The 13,888-nt window shown below is 41.9% G+C and overlaps 1 protein-coding gene across 6 annotated transcripts in view; it reads right to left on the reverse strand.

Annotated features, from left to right (window-relative positions):
• Nucleotides 1-13,888, reverse strand: part of kiaa0586 (KIAA0586 ortholog) — a 667,340-nt gene that overhangs the window by 160,721 nt on the left and 492,731 nt on the right. For 5 of the 6 annotated variants that reach the window (XR_005946263.1, XM_041214267.1, XM_041214271.1 and 2 more), the window contains one exon: nucleotides 3,781-3,864. The exons of the other annotated variant lie outside the window; for it this stretch is intronic. Coding sequence is in view for 4 of the 5 variants with exons in the window: in XM_041214267.1 (XP_041070201.1) it covers nucleotides 3,781-3,864 (84 nt within the window). In the remaining variant the exon portion in view is untranslated. The remainder of the gene's footprint in view (nucleotides 1-3,780; nucleotides 3,865-13,888) is intronic. 6 annotated transcript variants of the gene reach the window in all.

Raw genomic sequence — 13,888 nt, forward strand, 5'->3', positions numbered from 1 at the left:
CCCTGGCAGTGCTAAGGTTCTCAGTGCGCGTTTCACGCAATGCCGTCGGGATACTAACCTAATGTCATCGTGGGCTATTTCACTCCTGATTGGGTTGGGCACAAGCCCCCTCCCCCCCCCCCCGCAGGACCCAAAATTCTGCCCTTAGAAACATTGTTGTAACATCCTAGGACTGGGTTTAATAAGCTCATCATAGACCTTTAGACCAGATCACATACAGTCAAACCTTTGCCATTCCAGGAGGAACCTTAATATGAGTTCTTTGTTTTACTTCACACAGCAATAGATCTGACACACAATCAATGGCTGAATAATTCATACCAGAATATTTAAATATAATTAAATCCAGTTTTTTTTCAAATTAGCTTTGTTTCTGAAATTTCAAAGATATCCGTTAATTGGTCAGTGTGAAATCGTGGTTGGAGCCTGATCGTGAGCAGCGGTCCGTTTCTCAGCCGTTCCAATAGGCCCACCCACTGTGCCCGCCCGACGAAGGGAAAATCCTGCCCTATGTTTTGAGGGGAAAATCGACTAGGGTTCTCTCTCCTGATCCATATCCAGCAATTTCTACTGGAATGTGAATGCTGTGGTAAGACTTGGTTCCAATGTCTCAATGATCAGTCAGACTGCTGTTACCTGCTACCTTGGCTCATCTGTGAAAAAGTGAGTTATAGAGGCTGCCTACCATAGTGTAGCCTTACCGAGTAAGGAATTGACATCTTCAGGAGAAAGAAAGGGAGGAGAAATTAAAAGTTTTTCAAAATTAGCACTTGAGTCCATTGTCATGTCTGACAAAGGTAACTGCTGTACCCCATGGATGTAACTTCCAAAATTGTGTTGAGAAAAAAGTGTAAGAGAAAGAATACAATACATGTAGGTACGACCATTACAAACTAAAGGGTCCCAAATGCTAGGATCAGTTTGGTTGGGTGGTAGTGCAATGGGGAGGCACGGAGGCAGTAGTTAGACTTATTTCCCATATTTTCAGCTTAAGTCTGTGTCATGAACGCTGACCTTTACGAGATAGTTATGTTTTGAAATGAACTTTAACTCAAAGTAAAACAGAGAATTCACAGCTCAGAGAAATGTCCATGTGTTCTGGTTGCCATGGAGAGAGAAACTCAAACAGAAACCAACTGAAATGTCATTTTAACAGCTTCTTACAGTATCTCAGAAAAAGGAAAGCTGCTGTTGAGATGCAAAGGCAAAGAAGCTACTGCTGTGGAGAATCAGGGTGAGCTGTTTTGGGTTAACAACCATGCAGGATGTCTTTGAAAGTTCGCTTGCTATTCAAAAGTAAGGGAACAGAACAAACGGGGTTCTTGAAGATTTAAGGAATGGAGAGTTGCCAATGTGTGCCTCGCTAGCAGTAATTGTATCCAAGAAAATTCAGGCTGAGTGAAATGATTGTTGAAGGACACTGGAAAGTTCGACCTGGCATAGCAGCGAAAAGTGAACCGCTGCTGGTGAGCTGGGAGTGACTGTTCATGTAACGCTTCGTATTGGCTAGGAGCATTGCATTGCGTAAAGACTTTCCTCAACGCACATTTTGGTTATCTTAGTTAGCGATATGAAACTTACATTTTTCTTTAGTTTGATGTATTAGTTTTTTGTTAATTAATGTTTGATCTGTGTTGATTTTAGTTTGTTTGTTACAGTAAAAGTTTTAAAAAGTGCAATCCTGCTGGTTTATTTCTGTTAGTCATTTGGAAAACTCATCACTTTTTTAAGTTATCAGTCTCCACGGGGATTGTAACATCTGTAACCATGGTAACACTGAGTAAATGTTTTATTACAGCATTATGCTGCTACTACATTATCCTATTTTTCAGGAATAAGAGGAACATGATGAACTTAGGTGCAGTACAGGTACTGTATGATTGGCCCAAGAGATCAGCACTGTGATTGACCTAAAAGTAACACACCATTTGATTGGTCCGAGAGCTTCACGCTATATGGTTGGCCTAAAACTCTGCACTGTATGATTAGCCTAAGAGCAATGTGCTATTTGGCTAGTTTAAGAGTTCCGTACTGTACGACAACTTAAAAGTCCCTTTTCCCATACACCATCAATTGTTACAAATAACCATCTGGCTACCACTAAATTCCATTCAAGTATTCCTTGCATGCAATGATTGAGGCACTATTATAACCAGGGAAATAAAAATATCAAGGCCATGTCTACAGGCTATCTATAGCAGCAGGACTAAAACTGACATTCTAGTTATAAAATATTACCTAACAAATCTAATAGTGTTTACTCTTTGATCACCATTTTCCCTCTGCCTTTTCTTCTAACCTCTAAGTTCCTTACAGTTTGTGCATACTAAACATGGAAAAGGAAAATAGCACCTGAGCATTTGCAATCTAAAGTTTTCAGTTCACATATAAAGTGGTGTTTTGCTTTGAACCAAATTAATGCAAATTACCCTGAAACAGAGAAAGTTAAACAACAAATCAACATTTTGATAACTGAACATGTATTTTTTATCATTGTTAAACTATAGCAGAGTAGCATTCCTACTATGGCGAGAATTCAAAATTTTACTGAGCATACTGCAGTTATGTGCCTGATCCAATTCCAATCAAACTCTGTTCTCATAATGGAACAATTACAAATAAACAATGTATTGAATTGTTGGACATTACATACATCATGGAATTATATTGAAAGGAAAGATAATCCTTTTGGGACATTGTTCAAATGATATTTATTCCACATATCAAGCAGACTATGTAACTGACCATCAACAGTCTAAAGTTAAATACCCAGGTTTTTTTTCCCTCAGAATGAAGCAATCATTATAATGAACACTTTTAAAGTTAGTATACTTTAATATGAAATGAATTCTCTTTTCTAATAATTTGGTGGATTTTTTTGTAGTTGAAACAAAGCCCTATGAGGTAGTGTTATATATGATTGCCATGTAACAGGTAGGATGCTTGAGCATTCTAACAACAGCCATGAATCTGTATTCCACAAGAGCCAGCTTTGTTTGTCTAGTGCTGCAGAAAGCTCAGCAGCAGTTAGCAGATGATGGTTGCTATGGTTACCACTGGCACTCGCTGCTGCTGAAAGCTGTCGCAGCTGTTTGAATTTATTTTCAACTACCGGTAACTCATGGGAAGCTAGTTCCATTCAGCTTATTAACTCAGGTGGAAGCACCTCCACATCTCCTGTGTATGAAATAACATTTACATCACGTAGTGGTAATCCCCACAAGTGTAGTATACTGTTACTTATATTTCAACTCTCCCTTGAGAGAAATATTTTTATACTTGAAATGGTAAGCTGTTTTATTTAGTGGAATTGCAGGTCTGTATTGCATCCAGAGATGTGAACCTAGTCAGAACTTAACTTATTGTTTGAAACTTATTTTCTAAACGTACAATATAGTCTCTTATTCTGCTTACTGAGGGGCTTGACTATACATTGCCTTGTATACATACTTCCCCACAAGCTAACAAGTAACAGCAATTAAAAGAGAAATGCACATTTCGAAAGCATTCCTAGTATTGAGTTAGGATGCATTCTGCACAATTTCACTGATTGCTTACAGTGTGGTCAGAAGTTGATAAGCTATTATTCTGGATTCTTCTAACAGCACAGAATTCAATGGTGCCAGAACATTTCCACAGTGCAGAAATAAGGAATATTCTTTTCAATTCTAATCAGCACTATAATATTTCAACAGAAATGATAATAATTAAAGTTATATTTATTTAATAATTTCCTTTAAACAGGCAACTTACATTTACATAATGGCAAGTACACATTACCTTTGGTAAATCTACAACAGCAATGTAACTGGCCCCTGGAAAACCAGTGCCATCTTCTTTTTCATTTTGGACTGCTTCTTTTGACTAGAAAAAATGGAAAGTATTGATCAAAATCACTGAACTTATCTGAGAAAGAGCGATGAATGTTGCACAAGCAAAGAAAAGCCTATTTCTGTCCACTGCTTTCAAATATTTACAAAATACATTGTCACTTAATTACTCTTTAGTAGTTACTAAAATTAATCCAATCCATTTTGCCCGCTTTTATGGATCCAATGACATAATAAGGGCTTGCTGATATGCACAACACCACAATATATGTGGCTCCCGGGGCTTGATGGACTAGCAGAACTTTAGAACATCATCTTTCACTTCTGGGAACTGGGCTCAATTTAAGCCAGATGAAGGAGAGGTTAGTTTCCTCGTTTCTGACTGCCATTCAGGATTGTGAGTGAAAGTAACATGGGCAGTTTCCAGTTCACTTCTAAGTAAACATGAGATCATGGGCACAAAAAAAGCAAAATTAGATTTAGATTTAATTGCCCCTCCTTCTTTTCTTCCATTATCTTGCTAAACATTTTAACAGTTGACATTAGAACTTACACACACCACATTCCTACTCCTCAGCCCACGAAAGTTAGTATTCTAGTTATTTAGATTTCCACAAAAAGGGATAGATTCAGAACAGACCTAGCAACTCAAAACATTACATTCCTGAGGTCAGTAAGGGCTGCACGAGGAGACAGGCGACTACACCGGAGTGAGACGGAGATTGAGTGAGTAGCGAATTAGGGTTACGTGGGAATTCAGTGCACGGGGGAAAGAGGTGTGGTGTACGTAGGAATTATTCTAAGTCTGGAACAGGAACAGCTAAGCAGAAACGGACCAGGGTGTAAACCTCAACTTCAGTGCTGAGTTTGAAAAAAAAACGAACAGTGAAATCACAAGAAAACCATAAGTTCATTGGTTGGTAAGAAGCTGCTAGGGAGAATCTTTAAATAGCTGTAAATTAGAAAAGCGTGATTTTTTTAAAGAAGTAGCTACTTGGATTTGCGTAAGAAACACTAGGAATAAGGAGAAATCAGGGCCAGTAACGTAAAGAAATATAAATAAAACAAAGTAAAATAAAGTTAACGTGAAGGAAGTAAAGTTAAGACATATCAGGGCAGCTCGGTCGTGTGGAATGCATGTCATGTAATATGTGAGAAGTCATGGACACTACTGGTGACGTAGACATCCGCATGTGCAGGAAGTGCTGCTAGCTGTAGAAACTTGAGCTCCGGGTTTCAGAGCTCAATTGGCGGTTGGAGTCACTGTGGCGCATCCGTGAGGCTGAGAGCTACATGGATAGCATGTTCAGAGAGTTGGGCATATCGCAGGTTAGGAGCAAAGAGGCAGAAAGGGAATGGGTGACTGCCAGAGAGTCAAAGAGAACCAGGCAGGTAGTGCAGGAGTCCCCTGGGGCCCAACTAGCTAATCGGTTTTCCATTTTGGATATTGGTGTGGGCATTGATTCCTCAGAGGAGTGCAGTCAGAGCCAAGTTTGTGGCATCTTGAGCAGCTCGGTTGTACAGGAGGGGAGGAAGAAGAAAGGAAGATCAATAGTGATAGGTATTCATTAATTAGGGGAACAGACAGCTGTTTTTGTGGCCATAGATGTGACTCCAGGATGGTATATTGCCTCCCTGGTGCCAGGGTCAAGGATGTCACCAAGCAGCTGCAGGACATTCTTCTGGGGGAGGGTGAACAGCCAGAGGTTGTGGTCCACGTTGGTACCAATGACTTAGGGAGGAAAGGGGATGTGGTCCTGCAATCAGAGTTTAGGGGGCTAGTCAGAAAATTAGCAAGTAAGACGTCAAAAGTAGTAATCTCCGGATTACTCTCAGTGCCATGTACAAGTGAATGCAGAAATAGGAGGATAAGGCAGATGAATGTGTGGCTGGAAAGATGGTGCAGGAGGGAGGGCTTTAGATTCCTGGGACACTGAGACTGGCTCTGGGGGAGTTAGCACCTGTACAAGCCGGACAGGTTGCACCTGAACAGAGCTGGGACTGAGTTCCTTGCAGGGCGTTTAGCTAGTGCTACTGAGGGGGCTTTAAACTAACTTGACAGGGGTGTGGAAAACAGGAGAGAATATGGAAGACCGATACGAAGGTGCACAAAGTACTGAGAGAGACAAATAGCACTCAAATAGAGAACAGTTTGTTACTAGGCGGAATTGGAATGAGGGTGAAATTAAGAAGTCTAAATCAGGGCTATATTGCATGTTTGCAAATGCATGGAATATAGTAAATAGGATTGATGGGTTACAGGCACAGAACGCCATGCGGAATTATGATGTTATGGCGATAATAGAGGCCTGGCTCAAGATAGGGCAGCACTGGATGTTAAATATTCCTGAGTACAAGGTGTTCAGCAAAGATGGGGCAGGAAGAAAAGGTGGAGGGGTGGCTATATTGGTGAAGGTGAGTATTGCAGTGTTGGAGAAACGGATGTCCCAGAGAGTTCAAGGACAGAATCAATTTGGCTAGAGCTGAGAAAACAGCACCAGGCATAGCTAAAAATACCTGGTGAAGCTACAACACAGCACTACAGGCAGGATGAGGTTTCCGACATTAATTCAAAAAAAATGTTTTAACATAATTTTTATTGGCCAGGATTTCCCGGTCAGCGAGCCATTGAGGCCATTGACAAAGTAATTAATGTAATTAGTGGAACTGCCTGTCCAACTTTAAGGGCAGGCCAGGAGTCCTGCCGCATATTGGAAAAAGCATGAAACCTCATTCACGGGCGGGATGAGGTTTCATGTATGCTTATAAATTTTTAATAAAAGTGAAACTGAAAGTGGTGGACATGTCCCAACTCACGTGACAGTGTCACATGAGGGGTCATGTCAGGGAAATTCTTCTTCTCTGTTTTCAATATTTTTTAATGTGGAGCCGATCTCCGAGGTATCTCAGGGAGATGAGTGCACTCTTTCACGTGAAAGAGCGCACTCTCGGCTCAGGGAATCCTCCTCCACCAGCACAGGGAACACATAGTGCTTCCTTGCGGACATCATGCTGGGTGGGCCTTAATTGGCCTGCCCACATAAAATGGTGGCGCGCCCCCAATCGGGTGGCGCCTCCACACACCCACTCTTGAACTTCCCCCCCAACAGGGGAAAATTCTGCCCATTATGTTTGTGTTCATGTGAGTGAGTCCTATGTGGGGACATCTTTATGTGATTTTCAAAAACTTTATTTTTGATATTAAAATTCTTCAGCTCCGAGGTAGCTCCCTGCTTTCACTGCATGCTCCCTGGTGCACATGCAGACTTTTGCACTCGCCCTCTTCCTGTCCCTGCCCCGACAGCGCTGAGCTTCTCAGCGCACCTTTCATACCGGCTGGTTGTTAATTGACCAGCCAGCGTGAAATCGCGGTCATTGGCCAATCACAGGTGGCAGGCCATTTCCCGGCCTCAGCTGGGCCCACCCACCACACCCAATGACCCAAAAATCCTGTCTAAGTGTACTTAGAAGGTGTAGCTTGAGTGTACTCAGAGATCCTGGGAAAGGAATCTCAGGAGGCAAGAGTGAAACCTTTGAGGTGGGTCCTTGTTGAAGTCACCCAAGTGGGGGTGGTGTTTGGAGAATTCTCAGGTGTGAGCTTCAAACGTGAAGATTGGAGACACTCACGAGAAAGACAATGCTTCAGTGAGGCCGGGTGGCTCACAATGTGACAAATGTCTGGGTAGGCGGTTGAGATGTCCATGGTTGCATTAGTCTTTTACTCTGGATGTGTCTGACCACAGTTCGCCTGTTAATTCACATGTACCACATACATACCTTAAATATTAGAGTATAAGATAAATATTGTAAATGGTTTTATCTTTCTGAATTTAAATGTGTCTGTAGAGATATTGCTGGGTAAAAGGAATAGTAAAAATTTGAATCATCTTCTTGTGTTTGTATCGAGATCTTTCCAACCTTTTGTTTGGTGTGATATGGTTCATTTCTCTTGTTTAATAATGTTTTATTCTTTGTGTTAAAAGTTAATCTCAGGCTCCTGTGAAATTGTTCAGTAGCTTTTCTCCACGGTTTCAAAAAAACAGTTAGGATCTATCAAATCAGGTTCCACTCTGGGATCTGACTTGTCCAGTATTAACATCAGTTCAGATCGTAACAATATGGACAAGAGAGCTGAACCCAAGAAGGGAGATGAGAGTGACCGGTCTTGACCTCAACATAGCATTTGACCGGGTGTGGCGTCTAGGAGCCCTGGCAACATTTAAGCCAATGGGACTCGGGGGAAAACTCTCTACTGGTTGCAGTCACATCTAGAACAAAGGGAGATGAAGGTGGATGTTGGAGGACAGTCATCTCAGTCCCAGGGCACTGCTGCAGGACTTCATTAGGGTAGGCCCAACCGTGTTTGGCTGCTTCAAAAATGACCTTCCATCCATCATAATGTCAGTAGTGTGGATGTTCGCTGAGGATTTCACATATTGAGCACCGTTCACAATTCCTCAGATACTGAAGCAGTCTGTGTTGATATGCAGCAAAATATGGATAACATTGAGGCTTGGGCTGATAAATGACAAGTAACATTCATGCCACTCATGTGCCAGGCAATGACCATCTCCAAAAAAAGAGAATCTAAACAGCTATTTTTGACATTCAAAGGCATTACCATCGCTGAATCCCACACTGTGAACATCTGGAGGTTACCACTGACAAGAAACTGAACTGGACCAGCCGTATAAATACTGTAGCTACAAGAGCAGGTCAGAGGCTGGAAATCTGAGGCAAGTAGCTCACCTACTGACTCCCCAAAGTCCGTGCCTGTCCACCAATTACAAGGCACAAGTCAAGTGTGTGATGGAACACTCTCTAATTGCCTGGATGATTGTCTGCAATTGCTCCAACGCTCAAGAAACTCAAATCATTCCAGGACAAAGCAGCCCACTTGCTCAACATCCCATCCATCAACTTAAAACATCCACTGCCTCCACCATTGTACAGTGGCAGCAATACGTACAATATACAAGGTGCACTGGAGTAACTCCCCAGTGCTCCCTTGACAACACCTTCCGAACCCACAACTTCTACCACCTAGAAGGACAAGGGCAGCAGATGCATGGGAATACCACTACCTGCAAGTCCCCCTCCAAGCCACACACCATCTTGTCTTGGAACTATATCGGCATGCCTTCACTGTCATATGATCAAAATTCTGAAATCCCTTCCCAGTAGCACTGTGGGGCTCAGCACCACCTTCTCAGGGTGAATTAGCAATAGGCAACAAACGCTGGCCTTGCCAGCGATGCCCACATCCCATGGTTAAAAAAAAACAAAAATGGTTAGTAATATCAATAACAGGAAACTTATTCCATACAGTTGTTGGACGAATTAACTGAGTGACTGAAATGTTGTCTGACCTAAATACTAAACCTCACACAACAACAAGAGAGGCTCGGGAGTTTAGACCATCAAATATGTGAAACACAACCCTAACGTGCCACACATGGCTAAAGGTTTTGTGGATCCAAATTTCCTGCCATGGAGAGATGGGACACTTAAATAACATAACTTAAATCGGGCTATTATAGTTCAATTGTGAGCCTGATGCAAGATCCAATGTGGCTGAGCAAGTTTCCCAGGAATGCTCCTAAGCCACTTAAGGAAGCCTTCAGCATTCCGTCTGCTGATTGCAGCTGCTTTCTCTCCATCTGAGCCCAGTTGCTGGCTACCATCCTCCAGCCACAATATTTTCTCAAGCCCCACCCCCTCCGCTGCAATGCTGTCTCTTAATCCGTCTTCTCTTACCACCACTCAATACCCTCTCAGCCCCCGCCACAATGTCCTCTCTTACCCCGTTGCAATGTTCTCGCTTACCCTTAGCATAAATGCCCCCTCTTACCCCTGCTCCCCACAGACCCGCAATGCCTTCTCTTACCCCATGGCAATGTCCTGTCTTAACCTACCGTAAATGTCCTCTCTTACCTTTACCCAGCTGTAATATTCTCTCTTACCCACCCCGAACCTACCCCATCACAGTGTCTTCTCTTCTTCCTTCCCTCCATAATCATCAACCTCCAACCCTCATGATTGCCAGAGAACATCCTCAAGGGTCACCAGCTAAGGCTGCCTACCAATGGTTTCCCCACCCAGCTGCAGGTCCAGCTGTTGGTTTGGCCAGCAGCACCTCTCTGACCCTGGCCTTGTTAGGTTCTACAGATTTGGCCTTCCCTGCAACTTTCCTGTAAATAATGTTGACCCATGAAGTTCAAGGAACTTCTTGAATTCTCTGGAGGTGAATTGGGTTCCTTTGTCACTTATTATTCTTTCAAGCATTTCTTGCTCAGCGAACAGAACTCATACTTTTGAGATGATTGCTGTAGCTCTCAATTCTTTCATTTTTCCAATAAAAGGGAACTTTTGAGTAGTCGTCTGCAAATATGATACCATTCTTGATTGTGTGCATGTGTGAATCAGCTCGCGCAGTATGCCATTGTGTGTGGTACTTCAGTAGCTACCATCTCTTTTTCTCCTGTATATGTCTGTACTTCTAGCATATATTGCATGTAGACAACATTCTTTCAATGTCTGTAAAAGCCAGTCCAGTTCAGAGCTGACCTGGCTCTGAGCTTACACTTCTCCATTTCCATGTGACCTTCATGTACCTTTTGGGGAAGCTCTTCCTGCATCATTTTGGGTATGATCGTTCTGGATCCGGCTAGTAGAATGCCATCTCTGAGAGACCAGTATTGCCAGATTGCTGGCTGTGCTTGCTATATCTTATTAGGCTATCCCTGGATCACTTGCTGAGAGAGTATCTGTATCTTTTTGCCTTTGCTGCTATCGTCTCTAAAATGACATAGTTTTGGTGATGCAACCTTCACCAGGTGATGGATCTTTATACCTAGATCTTTTATCTCATGTTTCTCCTGTGGCGACAACCGAGGCATCTGCTAGTATTATTTCTCTCCCTGGCTTGTATTTCAGAATGAAATCGTAAATCTGAAGCCTCAAGAGTAACCTGTGCAGTCTTAGAGCCCCACACAGATTATTCTTGTAGATCTGCTCGAATGGACGATGATCACCCATAGAGATATGTATGGAATTTCTCACATCCATACATGACTGCCAAAAGCTCTCTTTCTATGTTGGCATATCTGACTTCTCCACGTCTGCTCCCAGTCCTTTTGTAGAAGCAACCACCTGCATAGTGACAGGTGATCTGTTGCAGTATGACAGGCCTGTCTCCTTGCATACTACTTCTTTGAGTTTGGTGAAACTCCTCTCATATGACTGACCACTGGTAATTAATATCCTTTTTCATCAGCTTTTGTAGGTTTGCTGTGTGTTCAGACATTTGAGATATGAAAGAACTCATGTACTAGATCAAGCCAAGGAAACTTCTCAACTCTCTCTTGTCTCTTGAAGCTTCCATCTTAGATATTGCTGTGACGTTTCCTGGAATTGGCTTAACTCCGTCAGGTGTGTACACCATTCCGAAGAACTGGCATTTTGTCACCTTCACAATGCATTTGTGTGCGTTTAGCTTGATCCCAGCTTTCCTGGTTCTCTCCACGGCTTCATGTTGATGGTGGGCAGATCTTATTCATCCACACCATAGATCTGGATATCATCAGCTATGCCAAATACTCCTTTACATCTTTTTATGTCTCGTTTACTTTCTGCTGGAACAAATCCTGGCTCATTTTAAGGCCAAAAGGCAGACACAAATTTATATCAAACAAAGGGTGCACTGAATGTTAACAGTGAAGATTCCTTGTCAAGATTCACCCCCTCCCCCTCCTTAAACCAGCTTATATTTCACCTCTTTTCTATTTTTACTTAGTTCTGTTGAAGAGTCATACGGACTCGAAATGTTAACTGTGTTCCTCTCCGCAGATGCTGCCAGACCTGCTGAGTTTTTCCAGGTATTTTTATTTTTGTTTTGGATTTCCAGCATCCGCAGTTTTTTGCTTTTATCTTAGTATGAATTTCTTTCTCTGGGAACTGCCGCATCTAGCCATTTCATGTAGTTGTATAGCTCCTATGCCTATTGTATCGTCATACTCATCGTCATCTTCCAGGGTATGGATGGTTGGTTTCTTTTACTTCACACTCGCCCTGTTGGTCTGTCACTGAGAAGTCATTTACCATCTTCTATCTTTGTTCTGCGCATCTTTTCCCAGTGATTGTGCTTTCCACAAGCACTGGAATTTGATCCAGACGTGAGACATTACCTTCTGCCTCTGAGCTCATGTTGTCATCCACAGCTCTTGCACGTCTTTCTCTCTGTCTGGCGTGCATTCTTTAGTTGCTGTTTCACTGCATCAACCTGCTGCCTTTCTCTTCATAACTGAAAGTTAGCTATTTGGGTGGTCAGCATCTTCATCTGTCTACTCATGTGCTCAGGCAGTGTCTACAGCCTGCGATATTTTGAGCTTATCCTTTCAAATTAATTCTTTTTGTACTTCAAGGTGTGCAGAGCCCCAAAATGAATTGGTGTAGCAGCTTTTCAGCTGTGCCCATAAATTTACATTTTCTGGCTGCTTTTTTCAATCTTGTTATGAAATTGTCAACAGGCTCTCCTGATTCTTGCCTCAGGCCTTGAAATTCAATCAGTATAGCCGATGATTTGACATTGGTTGAAGATATGTGAATTTTTCATAAATTGTGACTGTTTTTCTTCTGTCATCTTCACTGAGCTTCCAGCTATTAAACAATATGACCTTTTCTCTCCTACCCACAAAATGATGCAGGTGACCCTTTCCTCTTCACTACAGCCTTTTAAAAACCTACTGAATGTCAGTCCACATTTTTTGTTTCAACTTCTCTCATGCCTCTATAACATCATCAGCCTCTTGATTCATCATGAGCTGGAGCTGTGTGTTTATTGCTGTGGTGGCCATTTCACTTATGCATGATTCACTCAGTTTTTCTCTCTCTGCCACTAATTTGGGTTGATTTTTCAATCTAATTTAGCATTAAATTAATTTAAAAAGTTTGGGTTTTTACTCATAGCCAATCCCACTGTCACCATGTTATGCTTTCTGATTCTCATAAGTTAGAATTAATCACATTACAGACTCAAAAATTATGCTGGAGCTTCACTGAGTGTATTTCTTTCAGCTCTCTGTGTGGCTGGAGCACTGACGACTGACACATTGTTACTCGCAACATGACAGCACGGCAGCAATGAAATGTGGGACCCTGGGACATGATATTCACATAACAATTAGTTGCAATCTCTATAATAATAAAACAATATAAATGTGCCAGGTTCGCAAAATGTGATCAGTATGTTTTCAGACCAAGTGCAATAACCTTTCTCTCAATTTTCCTTCTCTGATGAGTATTAGCTAAAATTTAATATTTCTAAAACCCAATTTGCAATTAAGAGTACACTGTTTTCTAACTAGCAAGCTTGAGTTCTAACCATATTTCAAAGGGGTAATATATTTGTACTGCATGCTGGATACATGTTCAAACTCTAGCTAAGTTGACAGCACTGTGGAATACAGGAGTTTTTAAACTCCTTTATATTAAGAAAGGCAAGGTGCTGTTTTGACATGTTGCTGGCAGCAATAGAGCAAGTAGGGTTTTGCTTCCTCTAGGGGCTATATGCACTGTGATCTGATATGCTTCACCAATAGGATTCAAACATTTTGCTGATACAGTCACAAACACCAGCAGCTGACTTTAAATAATCAACAATTGTTTTCATATATTCTGATCTGGCAAGAGAGTAACCACTAGGTAACCTTTGCTTATAAAACATGCAGTGAATATGGAACAAGAAGTTTCCTACTTACTTTGGAACACTTATATTGGACTCAACTATAGTCACTGAAGTCAAAATGTTATATAGGTAAATACTGATGTTGCTATTGCTTTTTAAATCAGTTATGTTTGGCTGGGAGATACTACTGGATGGCACACAGCTTAAAACATTGGACCAGATCTTTTTGTCTCCGGATCATCATAGACTGGATGTATGGCCCAAGTGAGTGTTGGAACCCTGCAGATGTCCTGATGCACTGACTGCTGTGGGATTAGCATAGGGAGTTTGAACCTCCAATGGGCAATTCCCCTGCTCCCAGGGAACCTCTGCA

The sequence above is a fragment of the Carcharodon carcharias genome, chromosome 20, assembly GCF_017639515.1.
Source record: "Carcharodon carcharias isolate sCarCar2 chromosome 20, sCarCar2.pri, whole genome shotgun sequence".
NCBI lineage: Eukaryota > Metazoa > Chordata > Chondrichthyes > Lamniformes > Lamnidae > Carcharodon > Carcharodon carcharias.